The sequence below is a fragment of the Ictalurus furcatus genome, chromosome 6 (genome assembly GCF_023375685.1).
Source record: "Ictalurus furcatus strain D&B chromosome 6, Billie_1.0, whole genome shotgun sequence".
Taxonomy (NCBI): domain Eukaryota; kingdom Metazoa; phylum Chordata; class Actinopteri; order Siluriformes; family Ictaluridae; genus Ictalurus; species Ictalurus furcatus.
In genome coordinates, this window is record NC_071260.1 from 4,427,773 (window position 1) to 4,447,586 (window position 19,814).

The following is a 19,814-nucleotide window of genomic DNA, read 5'->3' on the forward strand; positions in this document are numbered from 1 at the left end:
GTTTAACAACTTTTAAAACTGCTGCTTCAGGATGAGGATTCAATTATTCAGTCAGTGAAACTGCTAGAGTTTAAATGGGTTTATTTAAACAATCGAGGCACAAAGTTTCCCCCAAATTTTTTCTGCCATGTTAGTTTTTTTTAACCTTGTGTTCACGCCAGCAGCAATCTCACACTTGTCTGGATAATCTCACCTGAATACTGTAGATTTGTACTTAAGAACTGCTGCTGTAATCATCTGCGCTCATCCCAGGACTCTTACTCACAATGTGCACATACTGAATCCTTTCAACACAGTTAGTACTGTTTGTCTTCACGCTTCTACACCTGTATACTTTAATGATGTCTTCTAGAAGAGGACTCGAGGGTTCCCTTTTGAATCTGGTTCCAATCAAGGTTTCTTCCTTATGGCATTTCAGGGGGATTTCTGCAAAGCTGCTTTGTTGCAATGTCTATTTTGTTAAGAGTGCTATACAGAAAGTTTTAAATGAACTGAATTGTGTAGGTCAGATTTGCTCCACACTGGTGACTAGAAGGCTTTGCGATCTTTAATTGACTGCCTGTTGCCATGGTTTCACCGGAACCACACAAATATTAGCTATAAAACATATGCAAAACCACTCATTTGACCACAAATCAGATGTCGTCCTCCTAATTCTGAACAAATCAATGATACTTCCATTAAATGCTGGACAGAACTGCTTGTGTACAAATGCATCCACACAGTGCATCAGATTACTAATGTCAGAATGAATACCTATTTAACAGATTACAAGTGTATGTCCATCCAATCCAATCCATCTTCTATACTGCTTATCCTCTTCAGGGTCACGGGGGAACCTGGAGCCTATCCCAGGGAGCATGGGGCACAAGGCGGGGTACACCCTGGACAGGGTGCCAATCACATACACATTCACACACCCATTCATACAGTATGGACACTTTGGACATACCAATCAGCCTACCATGCATATCTTTGGACTGGGGAGGAAACCGGAGTACCCGGAGGAATCCCCCGCAGCACGGGGAGAACATGCAAACTCCGCACACACAGGGCCACGGTGGGAATCGAACCCCCTGGAGACGTGAGGCGAACGTGCTAACCAGTAAGCCACCGTGCCCCCTTACAAGTGTTTGTAATCAAATAAAATGGCAAAAATTCTGGCGCTTTTCTACTTTCAGTAAATCAAGTACTTTTTGCTCATGGCGGGATACTGAGTTGAGTATCCCTGACCGGCAAAGAAGGAACCAATATACGGAAATGCAAAACATGGATAATGATTCACAGTTGGGGGTGGGGGGGGGGGGGGGGGACGACGACGACTGCACCACTATCTTTATGCATAACTTTGCATAACTCCACTCAACATTTCTTTCATCACTAACAATTGCTCCGGCCTCTGTAGATCACCAGCCGTCTTCAAAAACAAACATCTGACCGCTTTGAGGCAGTATGTTGCCGGGAGGGTTTGATAAGGACCACTAGATTTATTTAAATCAACGAGCGTATCCTGTGCTGAAATGATTATTACTATAATAAAAAAAAAAAAGACCATAAAAAAAAGCAGAAAAGTCAATTTGCGTTTTCTTTTCTCTATTTTTGTTTTAGATTCCCAGCCTCAAGTTCATTTAATATAGTGCTATTATAATCCTCCATGTCGATATTCATATTCTCAGTGTGTATACCGGCTGCATTTCTGAACAGCCATAGAAAGTATGGATATCCATTTAAAGTAATAAATCATTCATTCATTAATTGTTGTAATTAGTTGGATTGATTTCAACCAAGACTGTATGGCATTTGTAAACTGATCTAGAATAACCGTAATGGCATAAACTATTCCTGATTTCTTAATCACACTTTAAAAGCTATACGAGTATGGTGTCACGCCTGGGCTCGGCAATGTCCCAAATCTGTCTCTGTTCTGATTTATTTAGCCTTCACAGCACAGATAAACACATTGGATTTGGTAAGTGAAGGCTATAAAAATAATAATGAAGACACATCTGTGAGTCTATTACTACCTCCAATAACACAACTGGTGAGTTAATACACAATAAACACACTGCTTCTGCAAACTACAGAGATCTGACAACTGCAAATTTGTTTCTGGAGCTGAGATAATGCGGCCCTATTTACAGCTTTCAGAAGCCTGGATACTAAAATCATAAAGATAGATAAGCATGTGTTCAGCTGGGGCTCAGTAACTCACTGCTACCTTGTCTTATTTATTGAATGAGTGACATTTATGAAGGCCAACGGAGCTATAAAATGTTGCAAAATAGTCAGACTCTCAAATAGCCGAGTAGGAGAACCGGGGAAAGAAACAAACAGTGGAATAATTTAATATAACAAAACAGACTTAACTGGCAAAATATCTCTCCAGAGAGAGAGAGCGAGAGATAGAGAGAGATAGAGAGAGAGTGAGAGATAGAGAGAGAGAGAGAGAGAGAGAGAGAGAGAGAGGATGAAAAGGCCAAGGGTAGAACCAGAGACATTGCTTTAGTAAAGTATAATAAAACAAAGTATAATACACACTTTTCATAATTAAGATCCTGAACCAGAGATTCCTCAAATTGCATCATATTTATAAGAATGAATGTTTATTTATTTACTTTTTTTAAAAAAATCTTTGTTACATATAGGTGTGCAACAATTATTGGCACCCCTATGAATTCATGAGAGAAAAATATATTTGAAGTATATTCCCATTGATAGTTTATATATTTTAAATACACCTCGTGACTAGGAAATTGTTCCAATATGATTGGGGTGTAAAGGTATGAGGTAGCACGTGGGCCAAATTCCCTTAGTCAGTCATAACAATGGGTAAGACCAAGGAATATAGCTGTGATGTGCGGCAAAAGGTTGTTGAGCTTCACAAAATGGGAAGTGTCGATAAGAAAATAGCACAAGCATTGAAAATGCCCATTTCCACCATCAGGGCAATAATTAAGAAGTTCCAGTCAACTGGAAATGTTATGAATCGACCTGGAATTGGACGCGTGTCTATATCGTCTCAACACACTGTGAAGAGGACGGTTCGAGTGGCCAAAAAATCTCCAAGGATCACAGCTGGAGAATTGCAGAAGTTAGATGTGTCTTGGGGTCAGAAAGTCTCCAAAACTACAATCCGAAGTCACGTACATCACCACAAGTTGTTTGGAAGGGTTTCAAGAAAAAGCCTCTACTTTCATTCAAAAACAAACTCGAGCGTCTTCAGTTTGCCGACACTACTGGAACTTCAAATGGGATCGGGTTCTATGGTCAGATGAAACCAAAATAGAGCTTTTTGGTAATAAACACCAGAGGTGGTTTTGGCACACAGAGAGGTAGCCATATGGAAAAGTACCTCATGCCCACGGTTAAATATGGAGGTGATTCTTTAATATTTTGGGGCTGTTTTTCTGCCAGAGGACCTGGACATTTTGTCAGGATACATGGCATCATGGACTCCATCAAATATGAACAGATATTAAATGAAAACCTGACTGCCTCTGCCAGAAAGCTTCAAATGGGTCGTGGTTGGATCTTCCAGCAGGACAATGATCCAAAACATCATCAAAATCAACACAGAAATGGTTTACTGAACACAAAATCAAGGTCCTGCCATGACCATCCCAGTCCCCTGACCTGAACCCCATATAAAACCGGTGGGGTGAACTGAAGAGGCAGTAGGCTGTAGGCAGAATAACAGGAGTAGAGGAACTCTTCTCTGTGAGACTTGAGTGTGTGTAGTCACATTTGAAGTGGGAACCAGGGTGTTATTTTCAGTTACATTGCAATGTTGGAATATTGGCAGTGAAATACTTTCAATTCCGCATGTCCCAAATCTCCTTATTTGCTCTCCAACAAGTCTAATTGTTCACCATCTCTCTGTCCATGCTTGTTTTTCCTGCTTTCCGCTAACTTGCGACTTGATTGGTCAGAAGGTTAAAAAACAAAGCTTGATGTCACACATTACCTTCCCGCACTGCACATTTTAGTATTTCTCTAAAACAAGTGTTTGGTACTGAGCTGATGATGTTGACCTGATATGTTAGAACAGGAGATACACCAAACAGTGCAGTGCTGGTGGTCTAAAGAAATAGGATTGAGAAACACTGCTCTAACACACACGGTATAAACGCACACAAATGCTAATAAACGCAAACATGCTTTCTAATACAGTGCCATATAGTAACGTCCGTAAACAAGCACTCTGTACCATTCTTACGAACACTGCACAGTTAACACCACTGCACTGCTGAGTCTATGAAACTGACAAAAGTATCAGAATAATCATTCGTAAAGCACTTTGTGTAGTTGAATCCAAGTCCCATTAATTATTTTTTCCTTATGTGATATACAGTGCTGTTTGAAAGTTTGTGAACCCTTTAGAATGTTCTATATTTCCTGCATAAATACGTCCTAAAACAACATCAGCCTTTCACACAAGTCCTGAAAGGAGATAAAGAGAACCCAATTAAACAAAAGAGACAAAAATATTATGCTTGATCATTCATTTATTGAGGAAAATGATCCCATATTACATATGTGGGGGCAAAAGTATGTGAACCTTTGTTTTCAGTATCTGGTGTGACCCTGTTGTTCAGCAATAACTGCAGCTAGACATTTCCGGTAAGTGTTGATCAGTCCTGCACATCGGCTTGGAGGAATTTTATCCCGTTCCTCAGTACAGAACAGCTTCAACTCTGGGATGTTGGTGTGTTTCCTCACATGAACTGCTCGCTTCAGGTTCTTCCACAACATCTCTATTGGATTAAGGTCAGGACTCTGACTTGGCCATTCCAAATCATTAACTTTATTCTCCTTTAAGAATAACTCATGTGCTTATAACTCATAACTCACTGTCTTGCTGCATGACCCACTTTCCTTTGAGATTCAGTTCATGGACAGATGTCCTGACATTTTCCTTTAGAATTCCCTGGCATAATTCAGAATTCATTGTTCCATCAATGATGGCAAGTCGTCCTGGTCCAGATGCAGCAAAACATTTTCCATTAGCCTTCTGGCTTGTCTACATGATCTTTAGCAATCTGCAGATGTGCAGCAATGAGCAGTGACTTTCTCCTTGCAATTCTGCCATGCACACCATTGGTGTTCAGTGTTCTCTTGATGGTGGCCTCATGAACATTAGCCAATGTGAGAAAGGCCTTTAGTTGCTTAGAAGTTACCCTGGGTTCCTTTGTGACCTCGTGGACTATTACACGTCTTGCTCTTGGAGTGATCTTCGTTGGTCTCCACTCCTGGGGAGGCGAACAATGGTCTTAAATTTCCTCCATGTGTACACAATCTGTCTGACTGTGGATTGGTGATGTCCAAACTCTTTAGAGATTTTTTTTTTTTTTTTTTTTTAAAAACCTTTTCCAGCCTGATGAGCATTAACAACTCTTTTTCTGAGGTCCTCACAAATCTCCTTTGTTCATGCCATGATACACTTCCACAAACATGTGCTGTCAAGATCAGACTCTGACAGATCCCTGTTCTTTAAATAAATCAGGGCGCTCACTCGCTCACACCTGATCGTCATCCCATAGATTGAAAACACCTGACTCTAATTTCACCGTCCAATTAAACTGCTAATCCTAGAGGTTCCCATACTTTCGCCACTCACAGATATGTAATATTGGATCATTTTCCTCGATAAATAAATGACCAAGTATAATATTTTTGTCTCATTTGTTTAACACGGCTTCAATTTGATCTACTTTTAGGGCTTGCATGAAAATCTGATGTTTTCGGTCATACTGAAGCAGAAATCTAGAAAATTCCCAAGGGTTCACAAACTTTGTGAATATAATCAACCGCTACAAAATCGCTCCGTAAAATTCTCCATTCAGATTGATCAGACGTTGCGGATTCATTTTCGAACAGTAACTCAAATCAGGTTTATATTCACACACCCGGTTCTGACATCACCGATATATTAAAGATTTCTGTAACGAGATATTTATTCAACATTTATGGAAGGAGTCTCCAGTGTCAGCACTTTTTATTTATTTATTTATTTTTTTAAAACAGCGAGTTTTCAGCCAGGGAAAAGTCTTCAGGAGGGAATTCTGATCACGTGATCTGGTGCGTCGTGTTAAATTCGAGATCATGTAAGTGAGAACAGGATCGGACTTGTTTCGAGGACGTTCTCCGTCTTTAATAGTAACTAAAAATGGATTTGAAAAAAAAAAAAAAAAAAAAAAAAAACTACAATGGGTTCTTTATCATTAGCATAATCAGCAAATTCCTGTGGTTTACGTGGAAAATAATCTGCAGGTTGGTAAAAGGAACTCCATTTTATGTCAGACCACGTCACGCTACTTTGCTCGTTGATTATTTTCCTGTAACAGCACACTCTCAACTGTTCTATGCCTTACATAACACACCTATAACTAAAGAGCTCTGACACACATGCATGTCATCTTTATGAAGCATGCGCTACTGAGCTGAGGAGTTGAATCAGGTGTTTCAGAGCAGGAAACACTCAAATCTGCACGACAATGACACTAAAGCATCAGGACTAGGATCTTCCAGTGATATTAATGAAATGTTATACGCTGACAGAAGACAGCAGAACAAACCCAACACACACACACACACACACACACACAAATGGTGTAAAGCTCCCACGTTTCCACATGCACTCACATGCAGTCTGTATAATTAGAGTCTGATCGAAGCACTCACGTCCGAGTTAAAACGGAGCTGGCAGATGTTGCACGAGATCACTTGCTTCTTCTTCGGAGGGATGGAGACCCCAAACGTGTGGTTGATTACGGCTTTCTGGACGGGATCCATCTGGAAGATAAAGGGGGGATTTTTATTATGATTATTAATTTTTTTCTTTAGAAATAATACACGAACGTGAAATGAAAGATAAAACAGAGAGAGAGAGAACAGACACGGAGGGGGAGGTGACAGCGTACGAGTGGGAGAAAACAGAGATAGAGACAACAGAATGACGGAAAGAGTGGAATGAGAGACGGAACAACGAATCAGAGTTGAAAGGGAGAAAATGAAAGAGAGGAAAAGGAAGACAGTTGATAGGAGAATAAACAGTGTTACATGAAGTCATAATAATAAGAAGATGATTTTTTTTTAAACTGCCAAGACTATTAGAATATAAATCAATAAAAAGTGTAATATCTCATCGTAAGACTGCTGAATTCTCCATTCTGAAATTCTGCATGTACAAGATGAAAATCCCGCTACACTTTGGGATGTGGTGGTGTTGATGATTTTCCTGTAACAGCATGCCTTGTGATGGTTTATTGCTCATCTGTGAGATTATAACAAATATAAGATGATAATTTTGTATAGTTTTGTGTTTTTAGATCAGTTTTATCTGCGATATATCTGCAGCTGTCTGCTTTTTTCTTACTTTGTCACACTGAGATTTGCCTCAAAAGAAAAGTACAAGTGTAAATAAAACGTATTATTGTTGTTGTTCCTCTTCTTTTTCTACCTCTTCTTGTGGTTTTTCTTCTTCTTGCTCTTTTTCCTCTTCTTCTTTTTGTTCTTCTTCATTTTCCCTCTTCTTCTTGTTCTTTTTGTTCTTCATTTTTCTTCTTCTTCTTCTTTCTCTTTTTCTTCTTGTTGTTGTTCCTCTTCTTTTTCTACCTCTTCTTGTTGTTTTTGCTTCTTCTTCTTCTTTTTCGTTCTTTTTCCTCTTCCTGTTGTTCTTTTTCCACCTCTTCTTGTTGTTCTTTTTCTACCTGTTCTTTTTCCACCTCTTCTTGTTGTTCTTTTTCAACCTCGTCTTGTTGTTCTTTTTCTACCTGTTCTTTTTCCACCTCTTCTTGTTGTTCTTTTTCTACCTGTTCTTTTTCCACCTCTTCTTGTTGTTCTTTTTCAACCTCGTCTTGTTGTTCTTTTTCTACCTGTTCTTTTTCCACCTCTTCTTCTTGTTCTTTTTCAACCTGATCTTTTTCCACCTCTTCTTGTTGTTCTTTTTCTACCTGTTCTTTTTCCACCTCTTCTTGTTGTTCTTTTTCTACCTGTTCTTTTTCCACCTCTTCTTGTTGTTCTTTTTCAACCTTGTCTTGTTGTTCTTTTTCTACCTGTTCTTTTTCCACCTCTTCTTGTTGTTCTTTTTCAACCTCGTCTTCTTGTTCTTTTTCCACCTCTTCCTGTTGTTCTTTTTCAACCTCGTCTTGTTGTTCTTTTTCCACCTCTTCTTATTGTTCTTTTTCCACCTCTTCTTGTTGTGATTCCTCTTTTTGTTGTTCTTCTTTTTCCTCTTCTTCCTGTTGTTGATCATGTTGTTCTAATTGTCCTCGTCATATTGTTGCTGTTCTTGTTCCTCTTCTTGTTTGCAGAATTCAAACTGAAATTTGTCTAGTTCTGTGAGCAGAGCAGTTTGCCTCTTTCTAAATAAATGCTTGTAATAGGCGAAATTTTCTGCCGACATAAACACGGCCGTTTGACGCCCGACATTAGCGGAATGTCTGTAAATAGGCTCAGTAGCTGCTTTATTCTAATCTCGTCATTTGTATGTATTCAATATATTTCCACCGTTCTTGATATTCTTGCAGGGCTTCATTATTTTAAATACTATTTGATAAAACGTTTCATATTGTGACTTACATTTTATTTGTTTTTCTTTCTTCTTTGTGCAAAAAATGAAGCATGGATATAGAGCTCAGCCCTATTGCAGATGGCCTTACTAAAACTGTTCAGTCTAGTCCTACAAGGTGGCTATTTTCCAGATACCTGGAATAAGGGTTTAATATACCCATTATACAAAAGAGGAGACAGATGTGACCCCATTAATTGCAGAAAAAATCATATCTGAGCTGCACCTGCCCAGAAACCCGCTACTGCTCTGATCACATCTCACTGGACAATCGTATCCTCTCATACTGCTTATTAATAGAAAACTCTATTTCTAATTTACCTCACTCTATTTTATTATATGGCATTATTGTAACCTCTATACTTTTGTCCTACACTGGCACCTTGCATTGTCGCATTTTTACTATTTTTTATTCCATTTTATTATTATTCCTATTATTATTATTATTATTATTATTATTATATTGTTGTTTTTTAAGTCTCCTTTCTTATCTATATTGATGCTTTGGCAATATTGTATGTAAACAATCATGCCAATAAAGTACTTTGAATTGAATTGACAGAAGAGAGAAAAGCAGTGAGAGAGAGAGACATGCAAAAAGGTGAGGAGAGAGAGAAAGAGAGACAGAGGGGATAAGGACGGGAAAAGAGAAAGGGAAAATCGAAGTCAAAGAGAGACAAAGAGAGAGAGTATTGTGAGAGAAAGACATGAGAGAGGAGAGAGAAACACAGAGAGAAACACAAAGAGAGGAAAGAGAGACAGAGGGAGACACAGCAAGAGAGGAGAGAGAGGGAGAACATGAAGATGGAGAGACAGAGAACATGAACAAAGAGAGAGAGAGAGAGAGAGAGAACATGAAGACAGAGGGAGACACAGCAAGAGAGGAGAGAGAGGGAGAACATGAAGATGGAGAGACAGAGAACATGAACAAAGAGAGAGAGAGAGAGAGAACATGAAGACTGAGGGAGACACAGCAAGAGAGGAGAAAGAGAGAGAGAGAGAACATGAAGACAGAGAGAGAGACAGAGAACATGAACACAGAAGAGAGAGAGACAGAGAGAGAGACAGAGAGAGAGAGCAGCACTCTTACAGCACAGTACGTGCAAGCCTGGAACTGTCTATCTGACACACACACACACACACACACACACACCACACACACAATCCCTGATGGACCTTTTGAACTGAATGATTTTATGTTATGAGCTGACGGTCCCTTAACATTCACTGTTTAATCTTTTTTTCCCCCCCAAAAATAACGGAGACTCGGTGAAATCTAAATGATACTAAACACCCTGTGGGTACAATTTGCATTTCTCTGCATAAGAAACGGTTGCATTTGCACTCAGCACTACGTGTTCGGGCTTATTCTAACGTTACTTGGGAAGCGCAGCAAAGCAAACTAGCAAATCCTCTCGACACTCAGCAGAGCAGCTTGACACTGGTGAAGTATCAGTAATCCGAACAGCACACAATTCTGATCCTTTCTACTCTTCTTCTCCAAGAAACCTCTTCCTGATCATGTTTCACCCTCTGGCCATCACTTCTGGAGGTTAGTTCGAGCAAAATGTGTGTAGCGACTCATGGGAGCGTTTAAAAACCGAGGAAACGACAAGCAAGAAAGTGTCTCATAAGATGACGAAGGGACGTACCTGGAGCGATCGGAGAAATGGCCGTGGTGCGAGTGATGGAGGAGCGAGGAAGAAAGACAGAGAGGTGGAGAGAGAGACAGAGAGGTGGACACACACACACACACACACACACACACAGTTGATCTCTATCGCTCTGGCTCTTGATCAGCTCTGAATAGCTGAAAGGTTTTCAGTAAACAGGAGATGTTCCTTTCCGAATTCATTCAGAGCTGCTCTTCTTCCTTAAACTCATCTTTTACTTTTCATTTTTAATCAACGCCGGTATCTCATAAGCTTTGTTCCCTTGGCAGCTACATCACAGGAAAGGAGAGGAAACACAAGAACACACAGCGTTTACTGTCTGGCCCGTGTTGTACTATTTAGACTGTAATCGCCCAAGTTTTAATCAGAGTGGAATTGATACTTTTTGGTTTGTTTGCTAATTGGTCTGCTGGACTGGTTCCACACATGTAAATGTTGGCTGAGGGGCGTGTATAGGGCTGAAAATGTACTCGTTCATTGCTCAGAGCTACAGTATATAGATAAGCACATAGAAACCAGGGAAGCTTGGAGAACATCACTCATTAAAATGATTCAATAAAGTTAGAAACCGAATGAGTTCGAAATAATTCGTGTACAATAGCTAGCGTTCGTTTTCCCTTATATCCTGAATAGTACACTACTGGGCAAAATTGTTTTGTTTTTTTTTTAAAAAAAAGGAAAAATATTAAGCTTTTAATGAAAAATTTGAAAGAATTAAAGAGATGTACCATTTGCTCGTTTCCTTTTGCTGGAATGAAGAGTTTGGGGGGAAAAGCTAGAAACAGGGAAATTCACGTGTACTGTTTTCTTGTACGCAGAGGTGAAATCATGATAACGATAAAAATGAGTGATATATATATATATATATATATATATATATATATATATATATAAAACTTCTATTTCAAGCAGAGAAATAAGTCTAATAATCTTATATTTGGTTTACTGTAATCTTATAACAGTTAACACTAGAGAAATCTAACTACGTTCAAGACATTTCCCCTTGCTAACGTCATGCTTTTGCAGTGTAGTGTTGAATTATTTATCTCGTTGACCTCAAGTTCATGTAGCAAATGTAAAATGAGTGTTTTAGTTCAGCAGAAATGTTCAACAGAAATGTTTAGTTCAGCAGAAATGTTCAGCAGAAATATTCAACAGAAATGTTCAGCAGAAATGTTCAGCAGAAATATTCAACAGAAATGTTCAACAGAAATGTTTAGTTCAGCAGAAATGTTTAGTTCAGCAGAAATGTTCAGCAGAAATGTTTAGTTCAGCAGAAATGTTCAGCAGAAATATTCAGCAGAAATGTTCAACAGAAATGTTTAGTTCAGCAGAAATGTTCAGCAGAAATGTTTAGTTCAGCAGAAATGTTTAGTTCAGCAGAAATGTTCAGCAGAAATGTTCAACAGAAATGTTTAGTTCAGCAGAAATGTTCAGCAGAAATGTTTAGTTCAGCAGAAATGTTTAGTTCAGCAGAAATGTTCAGCAGAAATGTTTAGTTCAGCAGAAATGTACAGCAGAAATGTTTAGTTCAGCAGAAATGTTCAGCAGAAATGTTTAGTTCAGCAGAAATGTACAGCAGAAATGTTTAGTTCAGCAGAAATGTTCAGCAGAAATGTTTAGTTCAGCAGAAATGTACAGCAGAAATGTTCAATAAAAATGAAACTGGAAAAAAAAAAGAGCGTTTTGGCTTTGGGGTGGGATTACATTTTGAAATGGAAATCATTTGTACGTTACTTAAAGTAACTCCGGACAGGACATCACATACCTTGATTAAAAACCGACCGTAAACTCTGTTTCAACATTAATAAACAATAATTAGGCTTTATTCACTGTCCTGTACATTATGACAGTGTTTATTAATTATGCAGACGAGACTTATTACAGCAAGAACGCTAATTAATTATGATTTAACTAATTGTAGTAAGTTTGTAATTTCGTCCAGCGATGTTACTGGAGAATACACCGAGTGTGGAATATGAGCTGATTTTAAATGATTAATGTGTGTATACGGTGATTAAGTTGCACTGTTTAAACTTTATGCTGTTACATATTTAACTAAGCAAGCTATTAAGTAACATGAGACAGCGGAATCATTATGTAAAACACTGACGGATCACTTTAATAAGAACACCTGTACACCTGCTCATTCATGCAATTATCCAATCAGCTAATCATGCAGATACAGGTCAAGAGCTAACGTTCCGCTCAAACACCAGAATCTGACGGTGGAACGTCTGTAAGTGTGAGACGGGCTGGTCTGATTGTTTCAGAAATCTCCTGGGATTTTCACCCACGACAGAGTCTGTCTAGAGATTACACGGAACGGTAGAAAAAACAAAACACACCCAGTGAGCGCTAGTTCACATATACATATGCATCATTTTGTATTTATTATCTACAACATATGAACTACACGTTCATCCTTACACTCCATGCATTTTCTCGGCCTCTCGAACATATTTTTGCGGATTTTTTACGCAACGTATCCAGATCGACATTATTTGCTCGACACCGTTCTCGTTGGCTCCTGACTTCTGAGACACCCTTTATTGTAGGAAAATAAATCTACAACCGGGTGGCATGGTCCGGCTTGATACAAAGCAAAATCCTCAACCCTGAAGACTTTCACGTGTCGGAAAATGTACGCTCTGAGATTTACAAAGCGCTGACACTGGAGACTCCTTCCAAAAATTGATTTAGTCCTGTCCTGAATCAGTTATTTCACATACGAGATGTTCACATATAGTCCACAAGAAACAGTAATAACTGAATTTACACAAATGAACCGGTTGAAAAGTTTACCCACGCTCGATTCGTAACACTGCGTGTCGTTACCTGGATGATCGGCGACTGTGTTTATGTTTTGTGAGAGTTCTTCACGCGTCCCTTGTTTGTCCTGAGCAGTTAAACTGCCCGCTGTTCTTTAGAAAAGTCCTCCAGGTCCTGCACATTCTTCACTTTTCCAGCATCTTCTGTATATTTGACACCTTTCCAACAGCGTCTATATGATGTCGAGATCCATCTTTTCACACTGAAGACGACTGAGAGATTCGTACACGACTGTTACAAAAGGTGAAGAAAATTCATTGGCGTTCAAGAAGGCGACACGATACATGAAGAGCCAGGGGGTTGGGGGGTTGGGGGGTTGGCCTCAACTGTATCAATGATTACACACACAAAAAAAATCCATCCATTGTACAAATCCCTGTCGAAGTTGTTGCTATAGAAACACAACGTATTAGAACGAGCGTAGCCGGAATTAAGAGCTGCTGTTTTAGAAAATTAATAAACGCCTCCTAACCAATCGGAATCGAGCAGCGGGTTAAACAATCTCTCTGCTTGTCCTGTTATGTTTTTTTTTTTACTTAAATGATGAACCAGACTAGGAATCTGAAAACGAGAGCCGTCAATCACGCAAGCTCATTGGACTATTAAGCCACGCCCATTAGGAGAGTTCTCAGATTGGTCTGAAAAGTGGGTTCAGCAGGTATTTGAGCAGTGTTTCATCATTCTATTATTTTCTCTTTTTTTGTTTTCACTTTACTGGATACTTAATAGAGCACTCACTTATGTTTGGTGTCACAGACCTCTTTAATATTGTACACTACATTCCCTGTGGCTTTAATAAAGTCTGAACAAATAGAGGTTGTAAAACTAGAGCGCACTGGGCGCTGCAGTTAGTCTGGAGACGGACGCTCAATAAAGAATCGTGTGTGTGTGTGTGTGTAGGTGCATAAGCAAGTGACTTGTGCGGCCTGACGAGGTCACTAATGCAGTCTGCTATCAAAAGGGGCAGCTCGAACCCGATTAGCGTTAAGTGAAAATCCGATCTTCACTGAGGGACTGAGCAAAATCTCAGTCAGTGATCACTAATCACTTAATAATCACTTGTGCAATGTCCTCAGAGCCTTCAGCCAACGTTCCTGCCTTTATACAAACTGTGAACTCATGAAAATCTTAAAGGAACCAGAACAACAAAAAAAAAAATAACAGCAGCAAAGGATCCTATAATGTTTTTTACACTTTTCTGAGGTGTTGAAGTTGGCATACGGATAAAAGAAAACGTGTGATAAAAGGTGACAGATCTCCAGAATAAACCATTTCATGGTGAGTGTGACAGCTGTAAGGAAGCGCTTAAAAGAATAGTCAGGTCAAAATACAAAAAGTTTACAGTTCTCCCTGTCAACCAAGCAGAATTTGGTATATGAGGTTGGTTTCTTTAGTTTTGGACTGGAGCTATGAGGCTAGTGTACCAGTTTTGCATAGTCAAGTGGGTTTTATTTATTCTTTCCACAGTACGTCAAAACATGTGTACTTAAGGCGAGGTTTAGGTCAATTTTAGATATAATTTTAGCTCTGATTTCCTCGCGACAGACAAATTTTTGGGATCTGCGACATCCCAACCCCGTCCCCGAGGTCACTACAAACATGCGCAGCCCTCAGAAACAGCCTGAGAATCCTGAGAGGAAATCCAACTCGTCTGCTATCACGCGCAGCAGATCCCTGAATCCGGTTTAACATCCGTCTATTCAGCTGGGAGAACAAGGGCAAATATGTAAGCACGATAATAGGCTTCTCTAAGAAACGATGTGGCATGTCCAACCAAAATGTTTGTTAGGAACTGCAAAGATAAAAACAAACACGGCTACCTTTCTTTGCACTGTACCTCCGATTCTCTTCGCAGAACAGACAAACCTCGCAGCCTTCATCTCCACAACCAGTCCTTCCGGCACATTTCTTTTTTTTTGTTCTCACAATAGTGCTAAAATGGGTTCAGTAGTTCAGATCTGCTCTAGGACTGATTTTGCTTCACTTGGCTGATTTTTAACAAAAATTCAATGGAAACAACCCATCCATATGTGATCGACCTCAGCTGTCACTCAAAGCCAGAGTGATAGAGAGAGGGGGAGGAAGAGTTAGGAGTGCTATTGTCCACTGATTTTCCAATTACAGAGCCACATCCTGTGTGTTCAGGTGAACAAAACACAGCTGACGTCATCGACGACTTCCAGGACCCTTGCGCAGGACGAAGACAGACAGGTCAGGAGGAAAACCATCTTGGAGGAAACGGTGAGATGGAAAACCCATCCATCCGTTTTCTGTACTGTTTATCCTACACAGGGTCGCGGGGGAACCGAGAGCCTATCCGAAAGGACTCGGAGCACAAGGCAGGGGACACCTTGGACGGCGTGCCAAATATATTCACTCGTCAGAGTCTACGGACAATTTAGAGATGCTGATCAGCCTACAACGCATGTCTTTGGACTGGGGGTAGAAATCGCCGAAGCACGAGAAGAACATGCAGGCACCACCCACACAGGATGAAGGCGGGAATCAAACCCCCAACCCTGGAGGTGCGAGGCAAACAAGCTAACCACTGAGTCACCATTCCCTGAGATGGAAAACAAGATAAGTTAAGATTGTTAAATATGTCTAGAGAAACTTAATGATCAGTGTGGTGCATGGTGTTGGAGAACTGAAACAGAACAGCCTTATGCTGGTGGAAAATGAGTACCACATGGTTTCAAATTCCTGCTCATGCTGCCTCAAAGGGCAGTGTAAGCACTCTCAGAGGAATCTGCCCTCTTCCACATACATGAAGTCACAGACACCCACGATAGTGGGTGGCTAGTGCCGCTGTGATTGACAGGGGTGACAGAGTATGCCCCTCCCACCCAGACAGCATTACAAGTTTTGCTGTCTTGGACTTTCCGGCCACAAATATTTCCGGACAACAGGGCAAAAACGATGTTTCCTTGCGCAACAATTCCTTGTGTTCATTTTAGTACTCTTGGCCAACCGTGACACTGTTGGCGGTTTTTTTCTTCTCTGCATTTCTCCTTTCCTACTGCTCGATACACAGCTATTAGCTATGTATGAGTCCTGTATCTTTAGTGTCATGTTCACTGAAGTACAATGAATTTTTTTTTTTTACTTGCAGGTCTTTCCTCAAGACGTATTCGCAAGCTGTACTAAAACGATCACCACCTGAGCGGCTTCAAATCGTACTTGCGTTTTGGGGACATTTTCAAAAAAACGGTCTTGGTGTGGACAGGAACGGTTTTGGAAACGCATGGGTAAGAGCTATCCACCCATCCATCCATTTTCTGTACCGCTTCCTACACAGGGTCGTGGGGGAGCCTGGAGCCTATCCCAGGGGACTCGGGGCATGAGGCGGGGGACGCCATGGACGGAGTGCCAACCCATCACGGGGCACAGTCTCACACACACACACACACACATTCACACACTACGGACAATTTGGAAACAGAATCAGCCAACTGACAGGAGGAGGCGGGATTCAAGCCCCCGATCCCAGAGGTCCGAGGCAAACGTGCTACGCACTAATCCACCGGGGTACGAACTACATTTTCAAGACTATCCATATACGTGTGGATGGGGCCTTAGTTCTCGGTTCTTACTATGTTCTTTTATTAAAAACTTCTTTCCAGTCTCTGTGCACAACCCTGTTTGGAGATCTCACACTTTTGTGACCGTAGACAGCAGCCATGTCTAGGCATCCAAGACTAAATTTAAGCAGTCTTTCATATTCATGTTTGCTTCAGATCAGAGTCAGTAAGGGCTGTATAGCCAACAACGAACAGATTCCTCATTTAATTCATTTCACGGTGCCACACTTTTCCACAGAAGGCAGCTGCCTTGATGCTTTGCAGAAGTTCACTACTTATAAAGACATCTGAAAGGAAAGAATGTCGTCATCTTAGTATTTTCAGGTTCTATCTATTATTCAGTCTATACCCAGATAGAACCTTATAACAGTGAAATACCAATATTACACCCCGGTCAAAACACCGCTGGGAGTTGATTATTTTCCAATAACGGCAATAACGATTTTTTTTTTTTAAATAAATAAAAAACATCAGGTCATGCACGCGTCACACTTTCTATCCATTTACAGTTACGTTTAAAAGAGAGAACCAAGTTCGTTCCCGTCATCACTAACGTTATCGCAGATATAAACAGTCGCTCTCTCTCACTCGCTTTCTCTTGAAGTTCTCCATCCCGAAGACGTTTTTTGGTGGGGGGAGACGTAAACATCCAGCTGTACCCGTGACGTTCACAAAGCACTGACACCGGAGACTCCTTCCACACACGGTAAATAAACATCTCTTCACGGAAAGCGTCAACAATTCCACCGTCGGACGTCTTTCTTTTCTTTTTCCCCCCTCGCTTTTTTCTTTCTTTCGTTTTTAGTCTGTTATCAGGATTAGATTACATGGCGTCCAGCGTCCTGCATACAACTCGCTCTGAACGAGCCGTTACCATAGAAACGATAATGGAGTAGAACGCGTGCATTAACCCTCATGCATAAAATATCTACTTTCTTTAGATTTAAAAAAAAAAAAATTACTATTACTTAAAAATACATTCAAATTACGACATTCTGTAAAATATCATTTGTATTAAATAGTATTATATAGTACATTATATAGTAAATGAATTGTCCACAAGTAGGAATGCTATGAGTAAACAAACAAACAAACAAACAACAAAAAAACATTTTAACTGGGGAAAAAAAAAATTCTGATGTGTTTATAAAGAAAAACTGTTAGGTGTTGATGACCAAAATACAATACTTGAAGAAAATATTCTTAGCAAATAAAAATATTCTTTGATTTACACAGACTTGGATTATTTTAATATCTTCAATTTAAAAAAAATGTTTGTTTTTCTGTCTGGCACAATTTAAAAAAAAAAAAAAAAAGCGCTTTGGAGGTTTAAAAAGAAAGTTTGTAAAGAAATACCACAGTCATGCTGCACTGAAAATCAAACAGTCTACAGAAATCAGGATAATGATTGATGTTGAATTACAGCGATGATCCCAAGTGATCTGGAGATGATTTACATCTTAGATTTTGGTAAAAATAGCCATTACGTGTCAAACAACGTTGATGTGCATAAGCGTGGATACTACGCATGTATGGGTCACTATAAACCCGTGATTTGATTTATATACCCGACACGACCGTCAGAGCTGCTGTCTCTCCGTCTCGGCGTTTTACCTTGATAGCGGCGTAACCTGGTGCGAGCGATCCGTGACCTTGGCGATGAGTGATCTCCAAGTCGAGCCTGCTCTTTTCCTGATAGTATTGATTCTAAGAACGGAGAATGAGAGACAGACGGAGAGAGAGGAGAAAAAAAGAAACTGCAAGTCCACTGCAATCACCTTCACTTCATCTCCCATCACAGCGCTCTGCTCATCCACAAAATCATCAGCGACCTGATGAACGTCAGCGCTTACTGCACCCCTTCTCCACCTTCCCGCTCCTGACTCGGAGAAATACGCTCGATAGCTTCTCAGAAGATTGAAAAAAGAAGAAGAAAAAAAGAGCTAGGGTGTTTTTTTTAAAAAAAATTTTCTTGTCTGTGCTCTTAATATCTCGGTTTAGGCGTATTTCCGAGCAGATGGCCAGCAGAGTTCAGATCAACACTCACAGGGTTGGGATTTGAACCTACAACCTTCTGACACTGAAGCAAAAATAATTAGGGAAATAGAAAGTGTTAAATGATTAAATTAGCATTTAATCATTCCTCAGAACTTTAAGCCAGAGACAGGACTATTACATTTAATTTACCCAGTTCGAACATATTGTACTTATAAAAGTTGTTTTAATGATTCCGAGTTTGTTGTTTGTTTGTTTGTTTGTTTGTTTTTAATCTTAGCACTACATATTCTTTCCCCCTCCCCAGACTGTCAGATACAATCGCTGTATAACAATCTCTCCACTTTGTGCTCCGAAAAAACAAACGTGTAGACGTGAGAAAGTCCTGAACTTGTTGCAGTAAGCTGTGCTTGAAACGCAACACAATCTGCTAACAGCGTTTTTATGCATAACATTAACACTGTTCCACAGAGTAGACGGTGCAGATTCAAACTTTTTTGGTCTCCTTTGCCTTTTATCTACACGGAATGACTCCCGAAATGGAAATCGAATCCTGTCTAGCGTATCAACACACAACATTTACATAGTCCTAGATATTTTGCTTTTTTTCCCCCTCGTACCGTCTCTTGGCTCTCTGTATGTGCTACGTGAAGCGCTACATCCCAGTACGCTTATTTATTCCCTTAAGAATGAACCATAACCTGCTAAAAGTACACCGCTGCATTCAATTTTGTAGCACTGCTTTGAAAAATATAATAAAATATGAAAAGAGGGTTGAGGAAAAGCACTAAATGTGTGCTGGCATTAAAAAAAAATAAATAAACCATTAGCAAACCCATACATACATCAACAAATTATCTACCTGTCTGTCTGTCTCTCTCTGTCTGCCTGTCTGTCTATTTATTAATGTATAACTTTAATATTGATTGTAAGACTTGCAGAACTGTATGGCTAAATGTTACATTATCCATCCATCCATCCATCCATCTATTATTTATTTATTCAATGATGATGGTAAGATTACTTAACAGATTATCAAAATTGGATTATTCTTTCTTTCTCTCTCTCACTCTCGATGTAGCTGTCTGTCTGTCTACCTGACTGTCTTCCTGTCTGCCTATATGTCTATCTACCTACCTATCTACCTGTCTATCTACCTAACTT

General features: G+C 39.8%; 1 protein-coding gene across 5 annotated transcripts in view; it reads right to left on the reverse strand.

Moving 5' to 3' along the window:
• The window catches only part of znf385b (zinc finger protein 385B), a 211,487-nt gene that overhangs the window by 45,118 nt on the left and 146,555 nt on the right, over positions 1–19,814 (reverse strand). For all 5 annotated transcript variants that reach the window (XM_053626271.1, XM_053626272.1, XM_053626270.1 and 2 more), the window contains one exon: positions 6,682–6,792. In XM_053626271.1, the coding sequence (XP_053482246.1) occupies positions 6,682–6,792 (111 nt within the window). The remainder of the gene's footprint in view (positions 1–6,681; positions 6,793–19,814) is intronic.